We start from the raw sequence: 27,564 nt of genomic DNA, 5'->3' as shown, positions 1-27,564 counted from the left end.
TTATCCTATTCGTTAGATCATCTGTCAGTTACGTCCGACCTAAGTACTTTTTCCTTTCACGAATTGCACTTTCTAGAATCCTTGAAATTAGCCGTAAAGAACGATATGGCGGAAGACTGCAGCCCAGATTTTAGCAGACCACAGATGTATTTATTTGGTGAGCATGTTAGACCCATGTGCCCTGTATAGCTAGCTAATTTCGCAGTTGGATTTTACAACGCCAACGCGCATTTCGATAAACAGCCATAGCCTGTTAGCAAGTTAGATGGAAGCAGTCTAGCTTGCAAGACATGTGTGGGGTTGGGAGCTGCACGTAGGACAACAGTTAGCTTAGCTGGCTAACTTCGTTAGCTAACAAAGAGGGAAAGACAGCACTAGTGCAATTTGCGATATTTATATGTAATTGAATCTATATTCAGTTTCGTACCGTTAGCCATCTCTTAGCTAGCGGCACACCTGAAATGCAAGGAACACGAAGCAGAACTTCAATAAACACTGAAATACTAAGCGGCGCGTATAATCTGTCGAGATGGCTAGGATTCTACTGTCCCACTGGTTCTGCTCAGAGTCTGCCGTTCCAAACGTTACGTGCACACATTGTGATAGCCAGTGCGTTCACGCATTCAGTAAACGCACAAGCTACGTGTTCATTCACATTTATAGCATTTGCGTTGCTTTAAAAAAAATGTTAGCTCACTACAACACTTGGTATCGGTGTCAGCGAGCTCTACTTAGCTAGCTTACTAGCTAACTTTGCTAACGTTCCTCTGCTCCATTGCTGGGTAACGTTAGATTATGCGGATACAGCCAGGTTAGGTCAGTAGACATTGCCTTATCTGCGTTTTAGAAGGGAATGTGCTGACCAAACGGGCTATTACAAGACATGTTGCTAACTACGCATCTCCTTAACCAGCTAGCTAGTGCTTTGTTATAGCTAGTGGAATCTGGCTTGATAGTGTTGCTGGACTATATGATATTACGGGATTTATGGTTTTGTGCGCAACACTGGAGGGAGTGGAATGAGCCATTTGAGTTATCACCGTTTTAGCTTTTGTTAACCATGAATCATGTGCCATCATACTTTTTTAAATAGCAACACTGCAATGCGTTCTAAACAGTCAAGACCCTGGTATGCAATGTAATGTCTTTTTTTAATTTTATTTTTTACATTTCAAGAACACCCAGTACGCTTTTGATCAGGATGCACGACCTGGAATTTACAAATAATACCTGCATCCAGTTCTGTGTCGGCCTATGGACTATACTGATGATCGCGAGGTATAAAATAGGAAAAGACTATCAGAATAAAGACGTTGCGAATAAGGGCTTAATGAAGACTTCCCTAACTATTTCGTAGTGATGCTTTAGTTTGATGTTTGTTGATAGTCGAGTTTACACATTTTTGGCTGGACCGCAACAATGGGGCCACCCTTATGACCAAGCAATACATTATGATGATGGATAATGACAAACTTATAAAAAGCTCCTTGACTAATACATTTTATCTCCTCTACTTGTGATGTCCAATGCAGTTGTAGTTGCATCGGTGTGTGTGTGTGGGTTGGGGGTTGGAGTTGGGGTTGGGAGTTGTCGCGAAGCAACTCCTACAAATGTTTTTGCATTGGACAATTCTGTTTTAACAACGATGCATCATTTCTGTCAGGCTGTGAGCTGAAGCCAGACAAGAAGGAATACAAAGTCGAAGTGGACGACGATGAAGCGGAGCACCAGCTGTCACTCAAAGCGGTAAGGCCAGCCTGCAGAATACACTGGCACAAGGTACTCGGAAAATCGTCATTGAGCGAGTGAGATTTCATCAGTACTTATTTCCTTTTTTAGCTGGATTTGTAAATATAGTTTCATTTTGCAATGTTAGTTTAGTGATTTTTCTTTGTATTGCTTTCCTGTTTTTCCTCACCTCTTAGAATGAATCCTCGTTAGTGGCCTTAGGAAAGATTACCAATTTATTCAGAATGCTGCTGCTCTGCTTGCTTGCAACTTAGCAACATACTCGCATCTCATCTATGCTCACCTCCCTCCCTTGGTTACCTACCTATTATGCCTCATCTTAGATCAAAATTGTGCTGCTGGCCTTTTGAACATGAAAAGGGACAGCCACCCTTTATTGGAAAGCTATCAACAAACAAACACTATAGCCCTATCTGACCTCTGTGACCTGTGATGACCAAGCAAGTTTATCTTCAGGGATGTGAATTCTGGTCATGGTTCTCCCCCCCCCCCCCCCAGTGGTGGAATGAGCTATCTACAACAGTCAGAAAACCAAATCAGCTCTTATTTTGGCTCCCTGAACCAATATTGTATCTCAGAGCTGGCAACGAGGGCAGTATTCAGGTTTTAATTACTTAATTACTTAATTAGCACTAACATTTATACCATCTGTCATTTTACTGACATTTTTCTGACAAATGCGTGAATGACTGGCAATGGCTGTTCTTGTGTCCCTATATGAAACGGTTTATTGTGATCTTATGTACAAGTGAACCAGTGTTGGTCTGTACAGCCAGGTAGCTCATTTAGACAGGGTAATTGGTGGAAACAAAAACCTGCACGCATACCTACCCTCCAGGACTGGAATCTGCTGTACCTCCTGCTATCCCCGAGGACTTGCTGAGCTTCAGCCCATTCTGGTTATCGGAGTTCATCACTTTTATTTTGGGCTTGTTGCAGTTCATTCTCTTTTCTTCAAGTGACAATATATTTATTTCACTAATGTTTTAAGTATTTGTACTGATTTGTTTGCGTTGCAAGTACTTTTTGTATAGAAGCTTATTGTTGAATTGCTTGGTCATATGGTCTAATCTGTACGCCAAATGAATAATTTATTTAATGTAATGTATAAAGCTTAAGGGTTGCTGTTCAACATTAAATACTGATGGCCTATTTACAATATTGCAGTAGTATGTCACTTATATTTTGCCTGCTCCATCACTCAGTCAGAAAGCAGTGGGCTTGTTGCTTTTCTCTGGAAGCAACACACACTCGTATGCGATTGGCTCAGGCATGCCACATGGGTGAACCTGGCCCAACTGGCTGTTGATATATGGAATGGGAAGTGGGAAAGCAGTGGCTACATCTGCACAGATGATCATCCCCAAAGCTATTATAGCCTGCTGAAGAGTATTGATGGTAGCTTAGTTTTGAGAGTTTAGTTTTGCGTTTCAGCTGTGTTGTCTGTGTCCCGCAGGTGTGCTTGGGGGCGGAGGCCGAAGACAAGTTTCACACGGTGGAGATTGAGGGCATGACTTACGACGGCAAGATGTCCAAAGTCCAGCTGGCCGTGCTGAAGCCATCTGTACTCCCCTCTGTGAGTGCTCTTCCACCCTACGACTGTAATTTCCTTGTGTCACGTGGTGCATGAAATGTTCCAGATAGCCAGGAGACTGAAGATTAGATTATTAGATATAGCATCTATTGAAGATATATTGCCAGTGAACTTGTGACCACGCGTATAACTTCAGTCTCGTACTTTGTGTGTGCGTGTGTGTATGTGGGCGTTGGGGGGATGGGGGATTTAATTAGTGAAATTTGGAGCCATAGAATATTTGAACGATAATTGGCATCCACATTTTTGTGATTGGGTATTAAACAGTATATGAAATAATGGTTGCTGATGATTAGGGTACTTGATTAAGTGGAACTGTTTGCTAAGCTAGTGTAAGGTTGCACACTTGTTCAGATTGTTCTGTTATAGTTGTTTTGTTTTTTTATGCTAAACATCTTTGCCCTCTTGCCTTATCTGTGATAGTTATGAATAGTAATGCTAGTTATACATCTGACTGTTAGCACTGGAAGCTGTTCAGGGCCAGCTTACAGTTTGTACGTAATTGAAGGGATTAATAGGGCTAGCTAAACAATTTCCCAAGGAAGAGCTTGGAGAGTGCGTGACACTATCGTTGGTTATGCCGTACCGGCCACAGTGGGCACTGACACGGTTGGAATTTGATCCCGGACTGCGGAGCCCATCGATGTAGAAGAATATGGAAAAAAAAAGAAGAAGCTATAAACGGATTAGCCCCCATTTCTGTGGATGCTATTTTGTCATATATCACTGTCCTTTTTAAACGTTGTTCATGAAAGGATGGCACATTTTTTCAAACCACCGGTCAATCCTGCGAGCGAACATTAGCGCTCCGCGATATGCTCCGCACCAGCACCAGCGTAAGGCTGTCCACCCAGATTGAGTTTCTGCCATATTCCTAGGAAAATATTTCAGATGCGAACTGCCAGAAAACCGCTCCGGCAGTTTTACTCTTCTGCTTTGAAATTTGGCGTTGACGCGTGGTTGGGGGGCACGTCGGCGCGTCTTACAGTGCTGGTAATGGGGCTTCTGCTCATGCTTGAAATCCCATCTGAAGGACTGAGGTAATGGAACCTGCGACTCCTGAAGCATTATGCGTCCGTGGTCCTGCGCGTCTAAGAGGACTTTCGCTGTCTACAAAGTAGCACGTTGTGCTAAATGTCACCCTCTGGCAGGCTTTGGAAAAGGATCAAGGCTGTTGCACACTGCTGATCGCGTGTAGTTTTTGGACGAAGGCTGAAGGCAGGTTCTCCAGTCTTTCTGACACCCTGTGAGCTATCGCATCGCTGAGAGCCATTGGTGCATGTGGTCATTTAGCACGCAGATGTACACGCGCATTAGGATCACCGCTGGCCTCTGGTGCTGTAAGACCACCTGTGTGTTACACACTCAGTTATGTGCAGATGGCCACTGTCACAAGTTTTAAACTCATTTGTTGCTGCTGTGTTGCTGCTATGTGTTAGTCTGTTTAATAGATGTAGAAATCCTTTTAACTCAGATGTAAACGTCCTATTGGATGTTTATGTCTCTGAGTTAGGGGATAAATACCAATCTCAATGTAAATTGTAATGTGTATGGGGAGAAATGTTTGCTTGTGTTGAGGTAGTCAGTTGAGCCATGTTGTTAGACTAGTTAATTGGAACGGATGCATGTGTGTGGTATGAAATGCATACCCAGCAATGCAGGTACGCTTTGAGTCGCATTGCGACTGAATGGTAGCATAAGACCACTGGACTCTGAGAGTGAAGTTCTTTCTAGAGGTGGCTAATCTTGGTGGTATTTTTTTAAAACAAATTTGATGGCTTAAAATGTGAAATTCTTTGTTCTTATCATGAGTGAAATGTTTTGAGTAGTCGTGGGCATTTGGCTGGCATTCACAACGACGTTTCTTCCCCAGTGTCAAAAACAACCGTTCTATTGTCCTGCAGCCACTGTCCGTTTTTCAGTCATTGAATTTACATTTTCTTCCTAATTCAAGTCGATCTGTGTGCACCATTAGCTGCAGCTGTAATAAAAGACTTGCTGTCTTATTGAGCTCATGAATTATTCAGTAGTCTTTTGTTAGTCTCGTGCAAGACTTCTGAGCAATGAGAGGAATCTGTGGTGTGCTAAATTAAATGGTTTAACTTAATTTGTACAGAATATCTGCCAAAGTGGCGGGGAAAGTTTGCCTGGTACAAGCCAATTTACCTGCATTTGGCTGCTGAGCAGGTGTTCAGTTCAGTCTCACAGTAAACAGTTGCCTTCGGCACGAGTTAAGCCCTTTTACCCTGGAAATATAAAATATATATTTTTTACTAATCTGTGCTATGGGAGAAATTATGATACTGTTGACCACGTGTCAAGGAAATGAAATGCCAGAGCCTAGTCTCTGAACAATGTCTTGATAGAGCATCAGGGTTTTTCCCGGCTAAAAATGAGGCAGAGGTGGTGATCATGTGACTTTGTGATCACATGATCATGTTATCAAATTTACAACATCTCATTAGTAATGTAATCTCTATACTTTTTTAACAGCCAGTAATGATCACATGATAACTTTACAGTCTTCACCTGCTCCTCCTCTTGAACTCTCTTCTAAAAATAATTGCTTGGCCAATTTTTGGGATATATTTACAAAGTTGAAAACATTAAACTGATGGGATGTAATTTAGGAAACCTTTTTGAAAATATTGAACGTGCAGTGGTCCATGGAATATGGAGGTTTTGGAATGCAGGCGTTGCAGAATGCACTTGCGTTCTGGTAACAATAACTATATTTGGTAGCTATTTTTTCCCCATAATGTGCCAACTCGGAAAAATAACACAGTAAATGTATATCATCCACTATTTAGCTAGAATGAAACATCTCGTTTTCGACTTTTTATTGAAGAGTTTACTCTGAATCTTGCAGTGCTACCAATATGTAAATATTTTGATCAATAAACAACACAAATGTCAGACGCCGAAGATGATTGGCTCAAAGAAACGGGAGTTTGTTGTGGTTCAAGTCTGGGTCATTGCCCATTGTAAATCGTTAAAAAAAGGCCATGGTATATTTGCATTTATAGAAAGTGGTGTTCTATATTATATATATTTTATACAGCATTTTGTCTCTGTGTTAAAAATGTAGAATCCTGTGTTAAAATGGCCGCTTATGTGCTTAGGTGGCAAGGAAAACAATATTTGCCTGTTCTTACACAGTGAACTCAGAGCGACGTCTGATCATGCACTCAATACGTACAGTGCTGTAGCTTAGTGTTTTTTGGTAGCGCGTTTTATGGTGCATTGTTCTGATTATGATACAGCGCCACATCGGAGTAATGTTACAATTGCAGCTACAAGTGATAGAAATCCAATTCGCTATGCTAGAAAAGCCCTGAGTACCTTTGCTTGGAGTACCTTTTGCTAGAGTAGCTTTGCAAGTGAAGATATTGTAATTCTTTTTCCCCAGATGAGTTTGGGAGGCTTCGAGATCACACCACCAATCACATTCCGTCTCAAGTCTGGATCTGGTCCGGTCTTCATCAGCGGCCAACATTTTGTCAGTAAGTGAAGTCTGGTGAACCTTGTTACAGATCTTCATGCATGCGTGTACCTTTACTGCAGAGCCACCCAGGACATTTCCCCAGAGATGAACATGGGTTGGACAAAGAGTTTTGGGAAATGTCAGAGATCCCTATGTTTTTTTTTTTCTTAGAACAGCCCTAAATGGTATTCCTCGCCATTTTGATATGCTATGTTGAACCTTAAGCGATACCGAATGAATGTTTCTGAGAACGTCTTTAGGGTAGCTCTCAGCGGACAGATTCACCAAAAAACGTGAAGCTTTTTTTTTTTGCATGTGAAATGAACACTGAGAACACAGTTCATGTGAGGCCATGCACTCCTTTTAGTGAGAAAAAACGTACAGTGTTTTTGAAAATAACCCTACTCCTGTTCAATATGAAAAACTATATTTACGTCTTGCTCTTGGTGATGTTTCAATCTCAAAACTAGTCACATATACTTGAACGAGTACTTGTTTTCGTGTTTTGCAAACTTTATCCTACTTTTTTCTTTGATCTTTTTTGATTTTCCACTGTACAAAGGCGGTATCAGAACCTTAACTGGAAATGCACGGATAATGCATTGTATAATTATGTCTTCTGTCGGTACAACATAATTATGTTGTCTTCTGTCATGATTCGCTATGCACAATAAGACTAATTTCAACACATTTCTTGACGCATTCACAGATGCATGTGTTAACAGTGCGCCTCGGCAAGAATTTGTCTGCATCCCCCTTACCAAATCCAAAAATAATTTTGTTTGTTGAACAGATACAGATAGTGTTGTCCCTGCATGCCCTTACAATGCACTGAACTTTCAGTCACCACCAGGGGGAGTTAGAGAGGTTTCTGGGAAGAGCCTGGGTCACAGCCCAGTGAAATTGCTGCTTCTCATCATCTCTGAAGAAAACACACTTTCGCATTGCGGCATAGCTCGCGCCGCCTTTGAATGTGGGATGCCAGCTAAAACCTGGCGCGACGCTGCTATTAGCCGCCGTGCTCATAGAGCAGGTGATGGGAAAGCGATGACGGGGGGGATGGCAGAATTACAGGCCCGGCTTCCTCCTCCTGCTCGCGGCTTCTTCAAAGGCTTCGCGTAGGTCTAAGGCTGTGCAGGAACAGGACCGTGCCCTTTGAAACTGAAGCTGGCACAGTGCTCCATGCCTTGCCCAGCTACAGCTGTCCATGCGTACGATACACCTTATCTAATAACGCACACCACAAAATGTTTGTATGCTTTTTGGATCTGTATTAATGTCCTCGCTGCTTGCTAAAACTGGCCAACGCCCAAGTGAATTGGTTTTTCGTGTAAATGTAATATTTAAACATCCAGGTATGGATGAGGCAGGAATTAGCAATGGATAATGATGCCTGATCTACCTCTATTGCAACCTATCTTGCCATCTATAGTGGTAGATCAGTAGATTGTTTATGGGCTCCTTTTTATTTTTAATGTATATTCAAATGGAGAGCAGAGAGAGGGTTACAGATAGAGATGGAATCACAGCACAGAGCGTCATGGAGAGCAGTTGAACCTGTGATCACTCGTTATATGCTGGTTGCCCTATGAAAATAGGCTGTGAACATTGTTCATGTGCCCCCCCTCCCCCTTTGTGCATATGTTCATGCAATGTCTTCCCATCCGTCTGCAGGCGTGAAGGATTCTGATGACGAAGAGGAGGATGAGGAGGAAGAAAACAACACATCACCCTTGAAGAGGCCATCAAACTCAACCTCGGGGAAGGCTCCCTTGCCGGTATGCGCTTCGTTGCCCTTTCCGGGGGCGTGGCCTAGCGTATCGATTCCCTGTGATTGGATCATTTGACTGCCCATTGGTTATTGCATACCCCAGTGGGGTTTCTTATCAGTAACTTTCTCCCTGTCTTGTCGCTGTCCGCATGCAGAAGAAACTGAAAATGGTAAAGTCGGATGAAGAAGAAGACGACGATGATGATGACGACGATGATGATGAGGAGTATGAGTTTTCTTCACCTTTTGCATCTTGCCAGTAGCTGCACCCCGAGTAAACTGTTTAAGTGGCTTATGGCAAATGAATAGCTCCGAATATAACTTGAGTCAAGAGTTTGTTTTAATCACTTGGTGTTAGTGGAAGATGTGAACTGGTATGAAAGTTCAGTTGTAGTAACCACACTTTCTACATTTTAATGTGTGTAAATGCAATTGTCACCTTTAAAATAAGCTTTTGAAATTTATTGGAAATCTGGACTCTCTTCCCAGTGATGACGACGATGATGAAGATGATGAAGACGACGACGAAGAAGAAGAATCTGGGAAAACGCCAAAAACCACCTTGGTCAAAATTCAAAAAAAGGTATGTGTTCACTGTATTTGGCTTTTAGTAGAAACAAGACTAAATATAACCCAATTCGAAAAGAACCCCGACTTAATCGAAATTCGTATGCAATTGCCAGTAGTTACAGAATGACACAATGACCGAAGATTTTGCGTGTTTATGGATTCATTTTTAGAAAACGTGCACCTCTGACCTACTCACCTTTTACAAACTTTTGAGATGACTGGAGGAAACAAACATCTTTGACTGTCCTGGTTTTTATTTGACCTCTGCCTTCTGGGATGATGAATCTAGAGGCAGCAAGGTCACCCACCTAGCACTAAAGTTGAAAAGACAGTGTTTCATAGCCTGTGATGGACAATTTTCTTTGCTGTATCTAAACAATTCTGCCATTTTCTCAACACATAAAAAAGAGCAAATGGCATAATGCGGATCTTTTCAGAGAAAATGCAAAGGAATGATAGCATAAACCGTTGCAACATGAATATAATACCAATGTATGCCGTAACTCGACTATACAAACAGTGGGTCGCTGTGAAGGAGCCAAGTGTGCAGTTTGGGATCTGGGAAGATTGTGGGGTGCGCTTTCCCTAGCTGCAGACGTAGAAATGATCATCGTTGTTTGGCTTGAAAGTGATTGGTTATTGTAGGGAAAGGGCTTCAACACCTGCTTCCTTCTCATGGGATAAATCCTCTATCTGTGTTTTTTTTTAAATTTCAGCTAGTTATATTGGAATCTATTAGAATTCTATTTATTCATGGGATATAGAGTGTGTGTTGAATTTAATTTGATCTGAATTCACTTGACTTTTCGATGTGGTCTATTTTGATGGACTGCCTAAAATGTCCACTAGGTGTCATCCGCTGATGTTTTAGTTGGGAACGTTTACCTAGTTTTAAGTTCAATGACGGCAAGCGATTACGGAGATTCGTTAGACACACATTGACAGCGTACCTCTATTAAAGTCCAGAATTCTGTTCAACGGCCACTGTTAAGCGCATTTGGGGGCAATTCGATACATTTGTCAGTGGCCTGATTGTCATGCCAAATTCAGAAAGCAGGCTTTGATTTCACCAGATTTAATGTACTTAATTAAATAGTATATCAAAATGGGGGGGGGGGGGGGATTAAAACGTTGTTTGGTTTTTTCTTTTAAAACATTTCTCAACTGTACAGTCTAGTACCGTAACCCCAAACGAGGAGCTTCGAATGCGGGTGTGTAGGGTTGACTTTTCATCTTTTTCTGGCTCGCGCATCTGGTTTCCGCGTAGTTAAAACACAGGGTCTCGAGAGTAATGACGGGACGTCTGCTCTGTAATCTCCCTCTAAGCTTGCTATTTCCCTGGCTACACACTGACGGAGAAAATGCGCACCCAGAGTCCCTGCGCCCTGTTCAAAAACATGGCACAGAACAAGCACTGGGAATTCCCACTCCCTCCCTCCCTCCCTCCCTCCCTCCCTCCCTCTCCTCCTCTTGTTCTCCCGTTTCTCCATCTCTCTTTCCCACCTTCTTTTCCCCAACCTTTTTTTCCTTCCCTTTTTCTTTACATATTTTGTTTCTCTTTATCTGAACTACAGCCCCCCCCCCCCCCCCATCATCTTTTCTCTCATTTTGACCTGGTCCCTACGTACGCCTGGTTTGTTTGTGCATCCTGCTGTGTACATACAGTATGTGTGTGTATGTGTCTGTGTGTGTGTGTGTGGACCCATGCCAGGCAGACACCAAAGCAGGCTGGTGCACATATGCACGTACTTACAGTGGGGGAAAAAAAAAAAAAAAAATTTTAATTTAAAAAAAGTATAATATTTTTTTGAGCACTGGTTCTCACTTGCTGCTGAGACTTCCTGTTATGTTTGTCCCCAGTTCATTCATTTTTTTACTACTCCATCTCTCCCCTCCTGCCTTCCGTCTCCTTAGTCTCACTCCGTCGTGCTTCGCTCGCTGTGCACGAGCCGCTTCCCTTGCTGACAAAATGGGGATCAGCTGCTTCTGGATTGAGACCAGCGTCTCGCTCGCGCACGGTTTCTGAAACCGCATCACAGCTAAATGCGCGTGTGCGCGCGCACCAAACATCCTCCCTGATTTAAAGAACGTTCGTGGACCCCGTCCCAAAAGAGGCAGCCCAAAAATGTCGGAACCAGCCAAGAGATCGACCTTCAAATTAAATATGTGTTAAGGTGCAGTTTTCCAAAATGGACCGGACGTCAATACCTCCCTCTGAACTTCTCACAGTAATTTTGCTTTGCCGTTCTGGTTATGCAGTGTGGCGTAACTAGCAGTTGGTTATGGCAAGCTGACCCGCAGCTTACTACTGTAAAACCGCAAACGATGTGTGTATTGTGCTCCCTGTGTGACGGCACCACGCTGTTTTCCTTTCTTTTATACAGAGCGACAGTGCCCCAGAGAAGAAGTCTAAAGGCCCGTCCCGGGAGAACGGCTCGCCAGGGAAGTCGGGCGTCCCGACAGGAAAGCCCCAGGCTAAGGTAGGCCCGGCGCCGAAAATCGTTCAGCCCGAAAAAGGAATCTTTTGAATTTTTGGTGGTTCCAGACAGATTCTCTTGCGCAGACGGCCTGACCCTAGCCATCTCACGAGTACGGTTGAGGAGTACCAAAACCCGGTGCCACTATGGACACGACCGATACCTACCGGACCGAATCGCAACACAGATTTCGGTGCCTCGTTTCGGTGCCGCGCGCCTTCACTAGCTAGCGTTAAACTCGCTGTCAACTCGGTCAGTGACAGCTGGTCCCTTTAGCAAACTAGATAACCTTGAACTCGGTCAAAATGCCAAAAATGAAAACGATTTAAAACAGTTAAATTATTTATCTTTGCCTTCGCAAAAAAAAACAAAACAAAAAAAAAACAATGTTTTTTACTGTTGTCGTTTGTTCTGTATTTTAAAGACGGTATCGGTTCAGACAACGTTTATACACTGGCATCGTTTTGGAAGTATTGTTTTAGCCTCGGTATCAGCAAAATTTAAACAATACTCATTCCTACTCATGAGTAACAGTGTGTTTAATTTTTCTGTCTTGCGATAGACCTGAAACGAAGTGCTGTGAAATTTTGGGTTTGACCAGAGCAGGGTCTGAAAGATAACTTTCTGTTAAACCAGCCACTGGGTCTGGTTTATATTGAAATATACATAACATTTTAAAGCTGAATTACGTACCAGAATTTGACTATCCTTCGGGCTGTGTTAATTGCGTGCTATGTCCACAAGATGGCAAACCAATACAACAAAGAAGTAACTAGTGTAGGTACATTTTATTTGAACATGAACGCTGTCAAGTTGGGGGGGAAAAGTGTTAACATTAACATTGAAAATGCCTTTTAAGATAAAGTACACTTATCGTGATTTTCTTAAAATTAAAGCAAACGATTTCGAGAAATGTGACTGAAGAATTTTGATCTTGTTGGGTAATTTACAATAAAGCTATTAAAAACTGAAACGTACTTTCTTTGACGTTTTTGGAGCGGGACCTAAGGTCGGTTTTTAATTTATCCTGCCAGAATGCCAGAACTCCTGAAATGCTAGCATGGAAAAAGGAAAGGGTTAAAATAACTGGTTAAGCGTGCAGGTTATTTACCAAAAACACCAGATGGTCCACTTGCAAAGAGGCCATTGTGAATCTCTTTATTCTCAATATATTCCCAGTGGAGGAAAGGACACTTTTGCCGATCGCTCCAACGAACAGTGATGAAATTAAAATGCCGTGTCCGTCAAATAACAGCATTGCAGCAACCCCGAATGACCCAGCGACGTTTTCAACAGAGGAGGCTCAAAAATACAAGATTTATTTTTGGTTTAACGCGACTCCAGTTGAAAGGAAGAGAGCTGCAATAAAGACAGGGTGGATTTTTTTTTCCTTTCGCGTTCAAATGTAAATTTTCACGCTCAAGTGTTTTTTTTTAATTTATAAATTAACATTCCTGGTGCTCATGCGTGTTGGTATGTTTGCACGTTTTGACATGTTTTGCTGTTGAAGTGTCACTTTTTGATGTTTTTGAATGTTTTTGTTCTACTGCTCTTTGAGTTTATAAACTCCCAATTTCTTAGCTCGGATGTCAGTGACGTAATGAAATGAATCGGTTACTGAATCAAAATCCATGTATTGCGATGCTTTTTCACATGGGAGAAAAGCATCCCTGAACAAGGAAATCCAGCAGCGAAAAAAGAAAATGGAGTACCCCAAAAAAAAACTGGCAAAGGGCATCTTGGTTCCATGGCGTTGCGGTCGCAGAAGCACGCCGTTCATTCAGAAGCCAGGGCAAGCCAGCATCGCTCGCGTCGGTCCGACAGACGGCAGCCAGCGGAACGCGGTCACACGAACCCCGACGTCGCCGCAGGCCGCTCCCAGAACCGCAGCCGTAAATCACAATCATCACCTCATTAGCTCTTTGGAAGCTCTGGGGACCCGGTTTTTCCTCCTTCTTCTTTACGAGCAGCGCTAAAACGGCCCGCTCGCAGTCCGTTTTTCTCTCTTCTTCCCTTCTGCCCGTCTCCATAATCGTCGCATCGGTCGCTGTTGTTAACGGGAACCCATTTCGGTCGTGCCGACCGCACCCCGGAGAGAAGAATACAAACGCTGTTCTGGCTCCCATCGGTCGGTCGGAAAGATATCGTCGGTGTTATCGATCGACGTTTGCCTTCGCCGTAAATGTAAGCGCTGGGGAAGATGACGCGAGTCTGGCAGACCAGACGAGTCGCTGGCGGCCCGACGATTCTCAAACACTCAGTTTGAGGATTTAATTTGCTGTCTGGGTTTCAATGCGGGCTGTTCGGGGAAAAAAAATGTGTTCTTTGCCAAACAGTTTTAAATGTTGCTCTGTACAGAAATAGTCTGCAGTCTTGGTGTGTGTGTGTGTGTGTGTTTTATGTGCACCTCCTACCATGTCCTCGCCATCCACAACTGGATTTTTCTTAAAATATTTTTGAGAACTGTATATGTGAATGAATGAGGAGGCTATTTTAAGCCCCTGTTGTTGGCAGGGTGGTCAAATTTCATTGAGCGAATAGCCGCCTTTTCGACTGCCACACTTGGGAGTTTCCGGCTATTTTTGTGGCTCTCGTCAAGCAGCTGACCAGCAAGCACGCCGTTTCAGAGAAGAGTTAAACCGGCAGGGAGTTAAACCAGCAGCAATTAGCTGCAATTAGTGCAGATTAGCCCTCCTGCGCAACCTGTAGTTTGAGCTAAATAAACAGATCTGACCTTTGTCACCCGTCCCCCCAGGGCCTGGTTTGAACCTCCACCCACCCACTCGCTCCACGACATGCAGCAGCTCACCTCTCGACAGCGCGCCCAGAATCACAGCCGTTCCCCCGGATCTTAGGATCGCGCGCCTCCTTTGATACCAGAACAGCCGCGGAACTCCCCCGCGAATTCCTCCTCTCTCCCCCCCCCCACAACCCCCCCCCCCACCCCGCTCACGAGCGCATAATCACCTGGCGACGCTCCCCCACCCGCCAGACCTGGTCCCTGTTGTGACGCTCGGCGAGACTTAATTGAGCCGCGTGAGAAAGCGCGTCATTAAAAGCGAGAGCTGGGGGCTCTGGCTCATTGAGCGGATACGACCCCCCTCCCCCCCGAGGCTGGCTTTCAGGGCGGCCGGGGCCCGTAATGACCGCGTGGAGGTGCGGGCCCCGGGGCCGTTAAAGCCGGGTGGAGGATTATCGGCTCATTGACGACGAGCCTCCTGCGGGTTTAGCCCGCCACCCGCCCCCCCCCCCCCCCAACCCCCAACCCCGCCTGCCATCCCCAGCGTACACCGCTCATTCACGTTAGCGCTCATTACCGCACTACACTTTTTTTTTTGATGTCGGTACAGGTTGCGGGCTAATCCAGCGGTCGCAGGGCCTTCAGTGGAGGGGGGAGGGGGGGGGGGGCGCTAGGGCGCCGCGTGAGAGCATTCCTCCCTCTACGCGCCCCCCAGCGGGGAGGGACGCCCCCCAGAAGCCGCACCGGCGTCACGCATCCGCACATTCTGAAAGGCTCCTCGGGCTGCTCCCGCGCGACAATTAGCGGAGGAGAGAGAAACCTCGAGGAGCGGGACGAGCGGCCGCTAATCCGCCTCGGAATGCCCGCCGCGCCTTTTGCCCAGGCAGGAATCCAGCGGCGAGCGGACAAAACGAGCTCGTGCCGCGGCTCAGGGCGAGACTCCCTCCGAGCGAGTCCCGTCAATGAGCGAGCTCTCGGCGTCTCGGACGCGGCTCGCCGCTATGATGAAGGACAGGAAGCCGACGGAGGGCCTCGGAGGCGCTAATGATAGCTCTCCCGCGTCAAGGGGGGATGACAGGGCCGCGAAGGCCGTCAGTAGCAGCCGCCGTCACACCTGGGGTCCATTAGAGACGGCGTGACTCGTAGTTGGTGATAATCGATTAATCGCCGTCCAATTACACCCGCGCCGCTCTTCAGCGGCTGACACTTTGATGTGGGTGGCGGGGGTCATTTGAAAGTGGCTAGTAATTACAAATGACAAGTTTGGCACGACTTCCCAAACGAAATTGCGTTTGTCACGTTAACGACCGTGAAATCCATCGTTTTCATACGAGAGCGAGCCTCCAGCTCTCTGCCCGTAGCTACGCAGTGCGACCCGTCGTGTTTCGTACGTCGTGATTCAGTGATTCAGGTCTCGTGTACCACTGGCTCATCTAAGCTTTAAGTATAGATAACATTATTAGTTCATCAAGGTTAGTTCATTATTTCCTGGTTCATTCTTCATGTAGCGATTCTTAAGTAGTCCGCTCGATGTGTCCACGAGTTATCCAAAATACATTCCTACCCAACAACCCTCCCCCTCGCCGCCAGGAAAAACTGTTTGGTGATGACCGTGACCGCTGCTGCCGCGGCTGACATGGCCCGGAGAGGTGCCAGTATGCTAACCGGGGTGATTCGGGGCAAGGGTAATTGCATTAAATGATAGCGTGCCATGGAAATAAAGTCACGGGTCGCCGCGGTACCTGTAATCAGCAGTCTGCCGCAGATCAAAAAGGGAGGCCCGCCCTGGGGTGTCCCGTCGGAGAGAGTTCAGCGGGACGGGCCTTGCTGGAGCGGGGGCCGGCGGCGTGTGCGCGAGCGTGACTATTCTTTTTCTTTTTTTTTCTTTTCTTTCCTCTCTCGTCGTTCCTCCTCCCCTTCGCGGAGGTGTGGGAGCATGTCCTCTAATTTTGATGTCTTTTGATCTGCCCCGGCGCATGTCAATCTCTAAAAGAGGAAAGAGCAGATTGCTGCACTTCAGTGCGAAGAGAAGGAGAGTGGAGTGGAGCAGTGGTTTGTCGTGCCCCCCCCCCCGGCCCTTTTTGACTTTGTTCTTCAGTTTTGGCGGACCGTATGGACCCAGACGGCCATATGCGAACAGCAGGTCGAGTTCAGCTGTTCAGAGAAAGTCTGGTTGGTCTGGTCGCTTACGGCTTGCTCCTGTATTTCGTTTTTTGGCCGGTGATGTTACGCAGGATGCAGTTTACAGTCTTCCTCTACCTCAGGCCAGAACCTTCACGATTCATTTCTGAACTGAAGTGCGTGATCCCTGCACTTGTGCCCATGTGAACCTGTACCCCTCCACCACTGTCAGTCTCAGGTCTAGTCTGTTTTGTCATCTTTCGAAAATATCACCCTCCCCACACCCTTACAAGCCCTTATTTCTATGACAAAGATGCTGAGCGGCTAATGCAAGTTGCTTCACACCATTAACTTAACCAATGTATGAATGTTAACAACTGCATTTTTTTTGTTTGAAGATAAAAATTTATGCCTCTACCTTTTTGGTTAGTTTAAGGCAAAATGTACTGAGGTTTGAATACACAGATATCCATTTCTAGGAAGTGGTTGTAAGAAGAGCACACTATCTGAAAAGCAATATAGCCCTGGCTACCAAACCAAATTCACCGGAACCTGATGGCATGTGTCTGGTTCTGGCCAGGTCGCATTTTCGCAAGCCCCGAAATTGGAAAATGTTTTTAAAAAACATAAAAAAATAAAAATAAAAAAAAAGAATTAAATAAATAAATTCCATAACAGCTCAGGAATTCAGTGTACGCGTGTATTTTAACCCATGGTTTTGCAGTAACCATGTTGGTATCCAGCTGACGTGGGGCTGAGGTGGGGGCGACATAGCTCAGGAGGTAAGACCAATTGTCTGGCCGTCGTAGGGTTGCTGGTTCAAACCCCACCCTGGGCGTGTCGAAGTGTCCTTGAGCAAGGCACCTAACCCCTAACTGCTCTGGTGAATGAGAGGCATCAATTGTAAAGCGCTTTGGATAAAAGCGCTATATAAATGCAGTCAATTTACCATTTACGTATTTGAGAGAGCAGTGGTCCAAAAGCATTATTGAGGAAGAGCACGGTTAAACTAACGCGTGTAGACTCGGTGCGTAAGGGAAGGGCGAGTTCACGCTTGTGCAGGCCTCAGACTAGCCCCGTCGCGGTACGGTTCACTCTGTGGGGGTGTGAACCTAGTTTCAGGTTCCCGGTTCAGCTTCTCTCCCATTTGAGAGCCGTTGTGTCCTGCCCTTTCCCGCTGTTGCTCGTCTTCCAGTTCTCCCGAACGTAGTCGACTGCCGATAAAGTGTTAGCGTAGCGTCGCGGCGATGAATTGGAACCTCCCCTCCCCGCCATGCCAGGGTCGTCAGACTTCAGTCCAAGTCTTTAGATCGGTCATCTTTCGTAGCCTCGTTAGAATAACAAAAAGCTCTGAGAATATTTGGGTCAATAAATGTGCAACCCGTACTGTGGTGAAGCGGTCCGGTACAGTGACATTCAGGAAAAGTCACGAAAACAGTGGTGCTCATCTGAAAGGATTATATACGTAGAAAACAAAACCGTGAGATAAGAACATTTAAGGTATATATACAAATCGAGAACAGGCAAATGACACCTGATTTTACTTACGGCATACGTCGTGGTGGTGTGGGAATGGGTTAGATAGGGGGTTGAGTTGAACAATTTCACATATGATATATTCACAAATGAAGTATCTGAAATGTACATAAATATAACAGCTGGTTTGTTTGTGTCGTGGCGCATGTGAACTGGTGCGCATAACGTCGTCTGCGCCCTGGCCCACAGCACGTCGGCTCGATGCTAGGCCCAGACGTGTCCACTCCTTCTCGGAAGCAGCTAAATTATAATTTGTACCCCAGCAAGATGAAGTGAGTGGGAGAGTAATTGTCCTTGGCGTCCCCGAGCTTTAATCCCTCCTCAGCCCTCTGCACGAACTAGCCAGTCAGAACGCGGGAGTCAGTAGGCACACAGCGGCTTTATCCTGGGAGCAGTGTGAATGGCTTTAACCCCCATTGTCCACTGCTGCTACCTAATGGGAAGACATATTTCTTCCAACAGGGATACGGTCTGGTACGCTGTTAAGGCAACATCACAGTTCGATCATTTGGAAAAAGGGCTTTGAAACGTTGAAAACCCAGTTTTGAAAGGTTGAAACAGGTTTTGAGTCTCGGTGGGCATGAATTTTGTACATTGTTTTTCAGTTTTGAACTCTATTTACTTTTAAAAGATGAAATTTAAAAAAAAACAATTTTAGCTCAAATTAGTGTAAGGAAATGTTGAATACTTAGGAAGCCAACCAATGGTTGCCTCAAGTTCAAACAGAATTCAGAAAATATTTTTGTTTCCACTACAGCACCTATTTTACAAAGATTTGCCACTACATCTGCAAAGCTATGAATCATGGGATTTCTACTGTTCTCTCAGGGGAGGAGTTGGTTCTCCAGGTCTGAAACTCTGCAAATGACTGTCTGAAAAAAGTTTTGAAAGGTGAAAGGTGGGTCTTCAAACAGTGTTTAATTTTTTTGCGAACTGAAATTAGATGTCTTTACAGAAAAGCTACTTTTCTTGTTTAACTTTTAAATCATTTTTTGCGAACTTCAAGGACGATTTTATTTTTTTGGCTGCAGGATGTGTTGTGCATTTACAAACAATTTTGAGGGCTTTTCCATTTGTGTGTGTTAAGTACTTAACACTGCCCTCAACACTACCACTGGTTTTTAGTCTTCCTCAAGAAAAGTATTCATTCATTTCGTAAAACTGGTAGGTTCCCTGGAAATCAGTCTGTCAGCTATTACTCAGTGTATTTCTGTGAGGTCAGGTCATCTGGTGATGCCTTTTGTCCATCTGTCTTAAATGTATTTTTCTTGAATGTAAGCTTTCTTGTGTTTATCCATTTATGTATAGTGTCTAAAAGTGCTATTATTTTTCAACTGAAAGATTTTACTCTATTTGGGACCCTTTGTTGTCATACTTTGAGAACCAAAACACCCTTCCTCCAAACTAAGTTTTCTTTACTCTCTACAGCTGTTACCTCTAAACCTTTTTCCTTTTTCCCTGCCTGATCAAGTACAAAATATTGCCCACCTCTGTTTATGCCTCAACTCGAACATGAATTGTGTACTCTTATCAACATAATTGTATAATTGTAATGTCTAATTGTAATATATATATATATATATATATATATATATATAATTTCTTTTTTATTTTTTATTTTTATTTTTTCTGTCTGTATATTTTACTTAATTATTTTTATCTATTATTTAAGATTTATCTTATTTTTGTTTTCAGTTATTATTGTTTCTATATAATTTCTATTTTTCTTTATCCTTGTTATGTTGACAGTATCGGGACTGTTCTGGGGGAAAAAAATGCGGGAAAAAAAACTACGCTCTTGAATTGTATGCTGATGCTATACCTTTCTTTTGAATAAAAATATGCTTTAAAAAAAATTGCTATTATTTTCCTGTTCAAAGGCTCTCATAGTCTTCAGTGTGGTTTTTTTTTCCCCAGTAGTGGTTGTCTTTCATTCCCTGTGGAAGAGCGTTTTGTCAGAGCTGGTGGAGAGTCAGATTGTGTTGTATTAAACAGCGATTAATGGATCTCTTTTATTACTGTTCCCAGGTAGCAGGAGGGGGCAAAGACAAGTCTGGAGCTGGTGCATTCCCTAAACCACTCACAGTGAGCGACTTCAAGAGCAAACTAAGCACCCTTGCCAAGGAGGTGAGTCAAGCCACCCTTTTCTGTTCTTGTTCAAATTGGCACCGTAACACCAACTCAGCTTTGAAAAAGGAAAAAGTAAAATGTGGCTGCGAGCAGCTATGACGGGGTACCTCGGCTGTGCAGATTTTGCCATACGACCCTGTCCATGATCGCAGTAGTTCAAAGTATCTGTGTGGAACTGTTTGTAAGCAGTCGAATTTGGCACCAGTCCTGCTCGTCTCTGCTCAAAGTCAGTGGTTACTCGCTATTGAAATGCATATTTAACTAGACAGGACAGACAAACTGTGTAGCCCTGGAAGGTAAGCCATGTTGTGTATGTTGAGCGCAAAACATTGGAGTTCCCCATGAGAGTGAATGGGGAATATCGGACCAAATTAAATTAAGGCTAAATAAAAACTTCCTCGATGGTATTTTTAGACCTGATTAATGATCATGCCTGGGACAAAAATGAATTTATGAGTAATCGTTAAATCGGGATGAAATTATCGGTGAATATAAGTAATTTCATTATTTTAACTGAGAACAGTATTGCCTATGCATTCAACAGTTCAGTATTAAAATAAGTCACATCCTGTTTTCTTTTGTGCCAGTGGGGGACTACAAAGCATAGGCTATGTCACGACACCTTAAAACAATATCCTGTTAAGTTAAAATATTTTAAATTATTAAATGCAGCGAAAACTACTGGCATGTAAAAATGGAACTGTTGCAACTGAAAACTAGGAATAAATCTCCTTCAAATAACGTGTTTAGTTGAAGTATGGTAGTGGGAGGTTGTGGGAGGTGCTTAAGAGGTTGAGCCATACAATTTTAAATATAGTAATAAAGTCAATGATGTCTCAAAATTCATGTCACAGAACCTTTCTTTATATTTAAATGTGGTGACTACTACCGCCATGTAAAGCTGTTTTAGAACGTTAGAGAGTGCACATATATTAACTTATATAATTTCCGTAGACTAGGTTCATTGCTTGTGATCGGTCTGCTGACAGAACAGCCTCGCGGAATTTAACAATTCTTCACTGTATAAGCAAACTAAATTTGTTGAATCATTTCCTGGTCATTACGATTAGCCAGCTTGGAAGCCGTGTTCTGTTAGTGTTCAAAGTTTCATAGTGGTAAGAGACGGAGCCGTACAATTTCAACTGTAGTAAGCCTACAACGCTGTGCTACCCTAATTCCCGAATTCTGCGGAATATATTCACTCACTTGATAATCACCCTGTCGAATGACACTTGCGCTGACACACACCCAGGGAAGAGCGCTGACACACCCATACACTCGTATGTGACATTAGCGATAATAAAGCGCTAAGCTTTCACCCTCACTCAGGTGCCTAGTTACTACAGTGAGGATGTCCAGATGATGCTGAGTATTCAGTATTTTGGTGTGCCTCCTCTTCAAATTCACAGTACAATTTCCACAGGTTGTGTTTGCGATGAGTGAAAATTTCTCAGGTCAAAAAGCTTTATTTAACATTATATTTTGCAGCATATTTTGTTCACTTCAAACCAGCCAACAATTTCAGAAATGCCTTGTATCCTAAATGATAACGATCCTAAAATTGATTAAAAAAATGATCCTAAAATGATCATAAACCTAATCCTTTTCTTTTCCACCAGGGAAAAGCTCTTCCAAAAACGGAACAGAAGTTTGAGAATTTTGCCAGAAATTGTTTCAAGATCCCGGATAAAAATGTAAGTATCGTGAGCGACGGTCCTCACACGTTAGACGTTGCATAGGAAGCACACATTTCAGCTATTTTATACATCAGTCCTTCATGGACAGCCACTGAAGCAAGCACATTTGTTCGTTCATTCATAGTATTTAAAAAAAAAATTATTTCTTCTTTTAATGGTTCAGGAAACTGGGTTGTGTTTATATCCCCATAAGTGACAATTGATTGTATTCTTAAAATTTCTTTCAAGTTTTAAACCCAATTATAACCATTAAATTGTAATAAACACTATTGGATTAGCAAGCAGATAAGGACAGGGTGGGTGTCTACCTGACAACACGAAAGAAAGCATCATAAGCTAGGCTTTACCATCATACATTTGAACCTGCAGGTCATTCATGTGTAATAACATTGTAACACTGAGCTACTGTACGCTAACATTAGACACAACAGCAGCCTTAAACTGCACATTACACCCAAATAAAGAAAGATTTCACATATCTAAGCTTGACAGCTGTCACTAGCTAACGGTAGGCCTACTTTCCGATCCATCATGCGTCTGTTCTGCGACCACCAGGAGACTAGCGTCACTAGCAGCAGCAGTTGGGAGGGAGGGAAGGCACTGCACTAGCAAAACTAGCACTTTTTAGCAGAGCCACATTGTTTTTGTAGATAGTTGAAGTTCTCCTTGCGAAAATGGGCACTACAAATATTAACTGTTGCCGTTATTGCAATATTACAGTGCTCCTGAGCCTTCAGAAATAAAAACCCATTTCTTGTTTGAAAAAAAAAGAAAAGTATTTTTGTTTTTCTGCATCCATAGAAGGCACAACGCTTGCGCATTTACAATTGAGCTTACCTGCACGAAAGTGGCAAGAGTGTCATTTACATATTACAGTAGAAAGGATTTCATTGCTCGTAGCGTTTGTGACCCCGCCTACTGAAAACTTGGTGTTTGGCCAAGGGAGACAGCAAGACGATTTCAGCGTAGACTTGTCTACCGTTTTTAAGATTTTTAAAGTATATTTTATTTCATGCCACTATTTTTATGCTGCAGTTTTTTCCGGCATCTGCTCTCACAGAGACGTGTTCTGTAGCCTAATGAAGTGGCTGGAGGTATGTGCAGCGTACCTGGCTCTCGCTCTGCTTCGAGGCCGTTTGCCAATTGGGAGGGGAGGGCTGGCGCTGTATAGAGCGTTTTCTATTGTGCCTAAATGCACTCGGTTTTCACTCAGACTTTGATCCTCTCCCATGGAAAAGTCACATGTTTTGATGCGTCACGGGATGATGGTGGTGACATGCCCCCTTGTTTTCAACCTTTCCGTTGCTGTTAAATACATCTCTGTATTGAAATTAAATCTGCATCCTTTCAGTATAAAGGCATGCTTTTTTTTTGGGATTTGTACATTTCCAGTATGCATATTTTTGGTATTAATGAATAAAGGCAAATAAAGGTTCATTTCCCTTCTAGAGTTCTAGAACACTGAATTAAGAAAACATTCCTACACATCTGCTATTCAAAGGGTTAATAGGTAAACGCCTAGCTGTAGCCTAGCCACTCTGGTTTGCCTGAATGGCAGAGTTACTGTACTTTTACAGGATTAGGTTTAAGGGAAGAAAAAAAGAGAATTGTCAGAAACCTTAAACCTTTTAACGAAGCAGCCATTCAGGGTGAATCATGCAGCGTGTTATGTACAAAAAACCCAATTTAGGAGAGCAGTGTCATCATGTAGGTGGGGGGGGGGGGTGAGGGAAACCGCTTTGAGAGATGAAAGCGCTGGTTCGAGCACACACAAACGCCCGCAGGCCGCGTTTGTTTGCGAGCCAGCCGCGAGATCCTTTCTGTCGAGGCTCTGGTCATGTGCGTTCACTGTGTTGTTCTGCCAGCGTGTGGCAATCCTCTCAGCATTAAAGCTCGGTAAACAGTTTGCCGCAGTGGAACAGGTCTTCAAGATTTGCTTCATAATTACTTTTCCCCTCCTCCTCCTCTCCCTTTCTTCTCTTTCAGGTCATCAAACAACTTTGGACCTTTGTGCAGACCTTGAGAAAAAGTAACTAACTGGAGAGTTTACGGTCAAAATGTAATTTTAAATCCTGTTTCATTTAAATTTTTTATTTTATTATTTTTTAAATTCTGTACCTGCTATGTCCCCTCTGAGTTGTGTTTTGATAGAGTTCTGGACTATGGTGACGCTGGATTCCAGGTTGAATGCCTTGACCATCTCTCCTTCCACCTTTTTACTTACCGTGTGCTCAGCGAAACGGACGACGTTAGGCTAATTGCTTCTCACCGCTCAAAAGATTTCCCGTCCTGAGGTTTAACGGTAAACGGTTTAAACTTAACGTTCAGTCATGCAAAAGTGCCGTGAAGTACCGGCCACTTAAGGATACGAAATAAGTGTTCTGTGCAGCTCGCCTTTCAAATCCCAAGCTTTGCAAGTCAGTCCTAGTGGTCAAATGAACCAGTTATCATTTAGTTATCATTTAATCTAGTATAAATGAATCCACCGTTGCCATACATAACTTGATTATAGTTTTGTAGATTGGGGTAACCTGCACACCGAAGCTGTGATAAAACATCACAGGAGCGTGATCGTTTTTTTTTTAAAAAGCAGAGGTATGTCCACGCATGCCTTCGGAGCTGCGTTTTCTCGTTTTGGTTTGATTTTCTCGTGGTTCGCGATCGAAATCTCGTCGGCCGCGGTGTAGTTCTTCGGTCCGGAGCCGGTCTTAATCTTGCACTATCTTCACCGAGGCTTCCGCGCGACCTTCGGAAGGCAGAGACGTTTGTGTAAATTGTAAATAATGTGTCAACGCTGAATGTGTATATTTCTGAGCGTTGTCCGTGCTCCGCAAAGGCAGCTTTAGCGTGGAGAAAGGGGATAAACCTGAGTAATTGTCCGATACCTGAGGCGGTTATGTGGAAATAGATCCCCCCCGTATTTCTTCTGTAGTCCTTCACTGACAGCTGCAAAGGAGGCCGTGCTCATTCTGTCAGGTTTTCACATTATCGTATCGTTTGAAACTTTCAGTCAGCGCACACTTTAATACTTTATAGGACACGAGAACCGTTTTCAAAAGAATTTAAAAAAAAGAAAAAGAGAGTCGATGTGTGAACAAGCATCGAGTGCGTTGGTTAATTGAAAAGCGAGTGTTTTCCTTTAAGTCTTAATGTCAAAGAGACATGTTAATTTCACATGAGGCCGATTGATTTCTATCTGATGTCGAAAGCCAGCGGCATGGCACTTTCCCCACCTTTCATACATTACGGTCCTTTTTTTTTTCTTTTCCTGTTTTTCCTGTGTTAATATGCTATTCTCATATTGTTATAATGTTAACTTTGTGTTGTGCGCCATACAAAAAGGCAAATGGTAGATGCTTTTTTAGTTGCTTTTACTTTTCGGAAGCTCTAAATTTGAAATTAAGTAAATTTCTTTTGAAATTAGATTTTGTCGCTTAATTTGTGTGATCATTTGGGGGCTAGCCACGTGATTTATGGCATTATTAGTTGAAGAACGTGAATGTGAATGCAGAATAATTGTCGTTTATTTCCCACGCAGTGAAAAGCATTTAGCATAAATGACGCTACTTGTGCACTGCTCGCATTGTGTACGCCGAGAACAGAATGTGTCCGTCTCCAGATTTACGTCCGTTGATTCGGGGGTTCAACAGGGTTTGACGAGCCGTCAGCGATCCAGAATGGAGCAGGTTTGTCCTGGTAAATCCACAATCCGCTTTGAAGCGCTCACGTCGTCGACCCGTTTGCATATCATCGTGAATTAAGAAAATCCGATCCTTCTCAAACCGTCCGTGTTGTACACGATTCGGCACTTACACCATTTTTTTTTCGTTTTGGTATTATCGAGTGCGTGCCTAACGCTGTAACTTTGGCTTCAAAGTTTTGCCACCGGTCTCATGTATGACTGATGCCTAACACAGTACATGTGCAAGGGGAGGTAGGGTTGTTAAAGTGCACGACGTCGGCCTCTGCACTGACGAGAGGAGACCTCGTACCCTCTGGGCGTCTTTAAAAACCGCAGGAGGTGAACTCTCACTGCGTGTCGGTCAGGTCAGCGGGAAGCTATAAAACCGCCCCCTAATACGCGTTTGCCCAATAGGGATGAATGCACCACTTTCCACTGTCGAGGTGAAACCAGGTTGACCCGTTTGCAGCCTCTATTTGGTGGTGTACAGGCCGGTCCATTATGACCCCTGGAACAGAGCTGTACAGTGAGGGAGGGCTATAACAGGTCAGCCTGGTTTCTGTTCTGTAGTGGAAAAAGGGCCATAATTATCCAGGACGGTTCCAGGTTTGCAGTAGAGGGGGCCATAATCGAAGTGCAAGGCCACGTTCTTAACAGGAAAGGTGAAAACCGCTGACATTTTTCACCTACCATACTGTTTTCAAAGAAATTCTTGTGTTCTGGTGGACCATGGTTCAAATTATCAGTCTTGTTCTTTTCTTGACTTTTTCCCGAATTAAAAAGGAAAGTTGTCGAAACCTGTGAGCGTTTGTCATTTTATTTTCGGCAGTAGCGCCATGCCCCGTTCCTCCAGAGAGCCTTGCGTTACTCACAAACCTGTGTTTAACTGCGACAAAACCTCAACGGTCAAAAGCAGAGCTCTTATGTAAAATGAAGACCTTCAAGGTATATGGTGCCCACAACCAGAAAAGCACCCTTTACAACCAGCACATCTTAAGTTAGGCTTGATTATAATGGATTTTAATTGAGCTGCGGATTGCCGTCATTTATTATGCAGGGAACTCTGGGGCTAAGCGCATACAATGTAACCATTCATACTTGCATACTTAAGGGTTTGTATTTTATTCATAAGTCATGCTGCTTTAGCCTGACTGTAATCTCTGCTTCAGTTGCCATATATATATCATTGTGTGTTCATTTAGTTGCGAACAGCAGTGGAGGGAGGTGGTCCCAATATCATTTGCAACATCTGTTCATAAAACAATTAATCATTGTGTAATGTTAGATGTTGCGTCTGCTACAACACCCCACCCCTTTAGATAGCATAGCTACATTTGTTTTTTTTTTTGTTCTGTTTTTTGTTACAGCTGTGCAACTTCATTTTAAACATTAAGATGTAAGATCACAAATATAAATATGTAATTAGAATGTTCTGAACACTCTGATGCTGATGTAACAATCGCTACTGGTAATTGAAAGCAACGGAGTTCTAGAACACTGACATTTGGGGGAAAAAAAAAAAAAAAAAAACATTTCAAAAACCTACTCTCCAAAGGATTAGGGGTCTAACTTATCCCTAGGGTCCTAGGAAATGTAAAACTTATTTACCTGATGCCTTTGACAATATCGTTATTTGTATATAAATTATCAAGCATATACAGCCTTTACTGAGGTAAAAACATTTTAATATAAAAAATGAAACAGACATTTGTGGAAAACAAAATGCTGAATATAAGTACCATATATATAATAGGCATTCATGAAGGCAGCCATATAAAGGTGAGTTTTAAGATGTGATTTAAAAGAAGACACTGATTTATTTGTGTGATTCCTACTGACAAAGAAAGTAAACCTGGTGTGAGCATGCATTACTTCAAATGAGCAGTACCTTGGGTGAGGGGGCTTTATTGTCCAAATAGCTTGATGCCTCATGACTGCATTCATAGTCCATCAGTCCATTTTCTGACCCCTTGGTTAGTCAGGGTCTGGGTGGCAACAGGGCAAGCAGAGCAG

General features: G+C 43.5%; 1 protein-coding gene across 1 annotated transcript; it reads left to right on the top strand.

The window, feature by feature from the left end:
- On the top strand, window positions 1-26,348 carry npm1b (nucleophosmin 1b). The gene is made up of 11 exons (XM_064344212.1): window positions 1-157; window positions 1,664-1,746; window positions 3,206-3,325; window positions 6,753-6,846; window positions 8,502-8,605; window positions 8,754-8,824; window positions 9,088-9,181; window positions 11,553-11,648; window positions 20,071-20,169; window positions 21,792-21,866; window positions 23,856-26,348. The coding sequence occupies exons 1-11, from the start codon at window positions 106-108 to the stop codon at window positions 23,904-23,906; spliced, it is 939 nt and encodes a 312-aa protein (XP_064200282.1). The 5' UTR covers window positions 1-105; the 3' UTR covers window positions 23,907-26,348.
- The last annotated feature ends 1,216 nt before the right edge of the window (window positions 26,349-27,564 follow it).

The sequence above is a fragment of the Anguilla rostrata genome, chromosome 7, assembly GCF_018555375.3.
Source record: "Anguilla rostrata isolate EN2019 chromosome 7, ASM1855537v3, whole genome shotgun sequence".
In the NCBI taxonomy this organism is placed as follows: domain Eukaryota; kingdom Metazoa; phylum Chordata; class Actinopteri; order Anguilliformes; family Anguillidae; genus Anguilla; species Anguilla rostrata.
The sequence above is the reverse complement of the archived record's forward strand: the minus strand, read 5'-3'. Positions and strand labels throughout refer to the sequence as shown.

What these genes read in the sequence shown, in the direction of transcription:
- npm1b (XM_064344212.1), top strand. Translation starts at nt 106, where the DNA reads ATGGCGGAAGACTGCAGCCCAGATTTTAGCAGACCACAGATGTATTTA. An exon ending in ACCAGCTGTCACTCAAAGCG is followed by an intron (nt 1,747 to 3,205) that starts GTAAGGCCAGCC and finishes TGTGTCCCGCAG; the next exon opens with GTGTGCTTGGGGGCGGAGGC. An exon ending in GACGACGATGATGATGAGGA is followed by an intron (nt 8,825 to 9,087) that starts GTATGAGTTTTC and finishes CTCTCTTCCCAG; the next exon opens with TGATGACGACGATGATGAAG.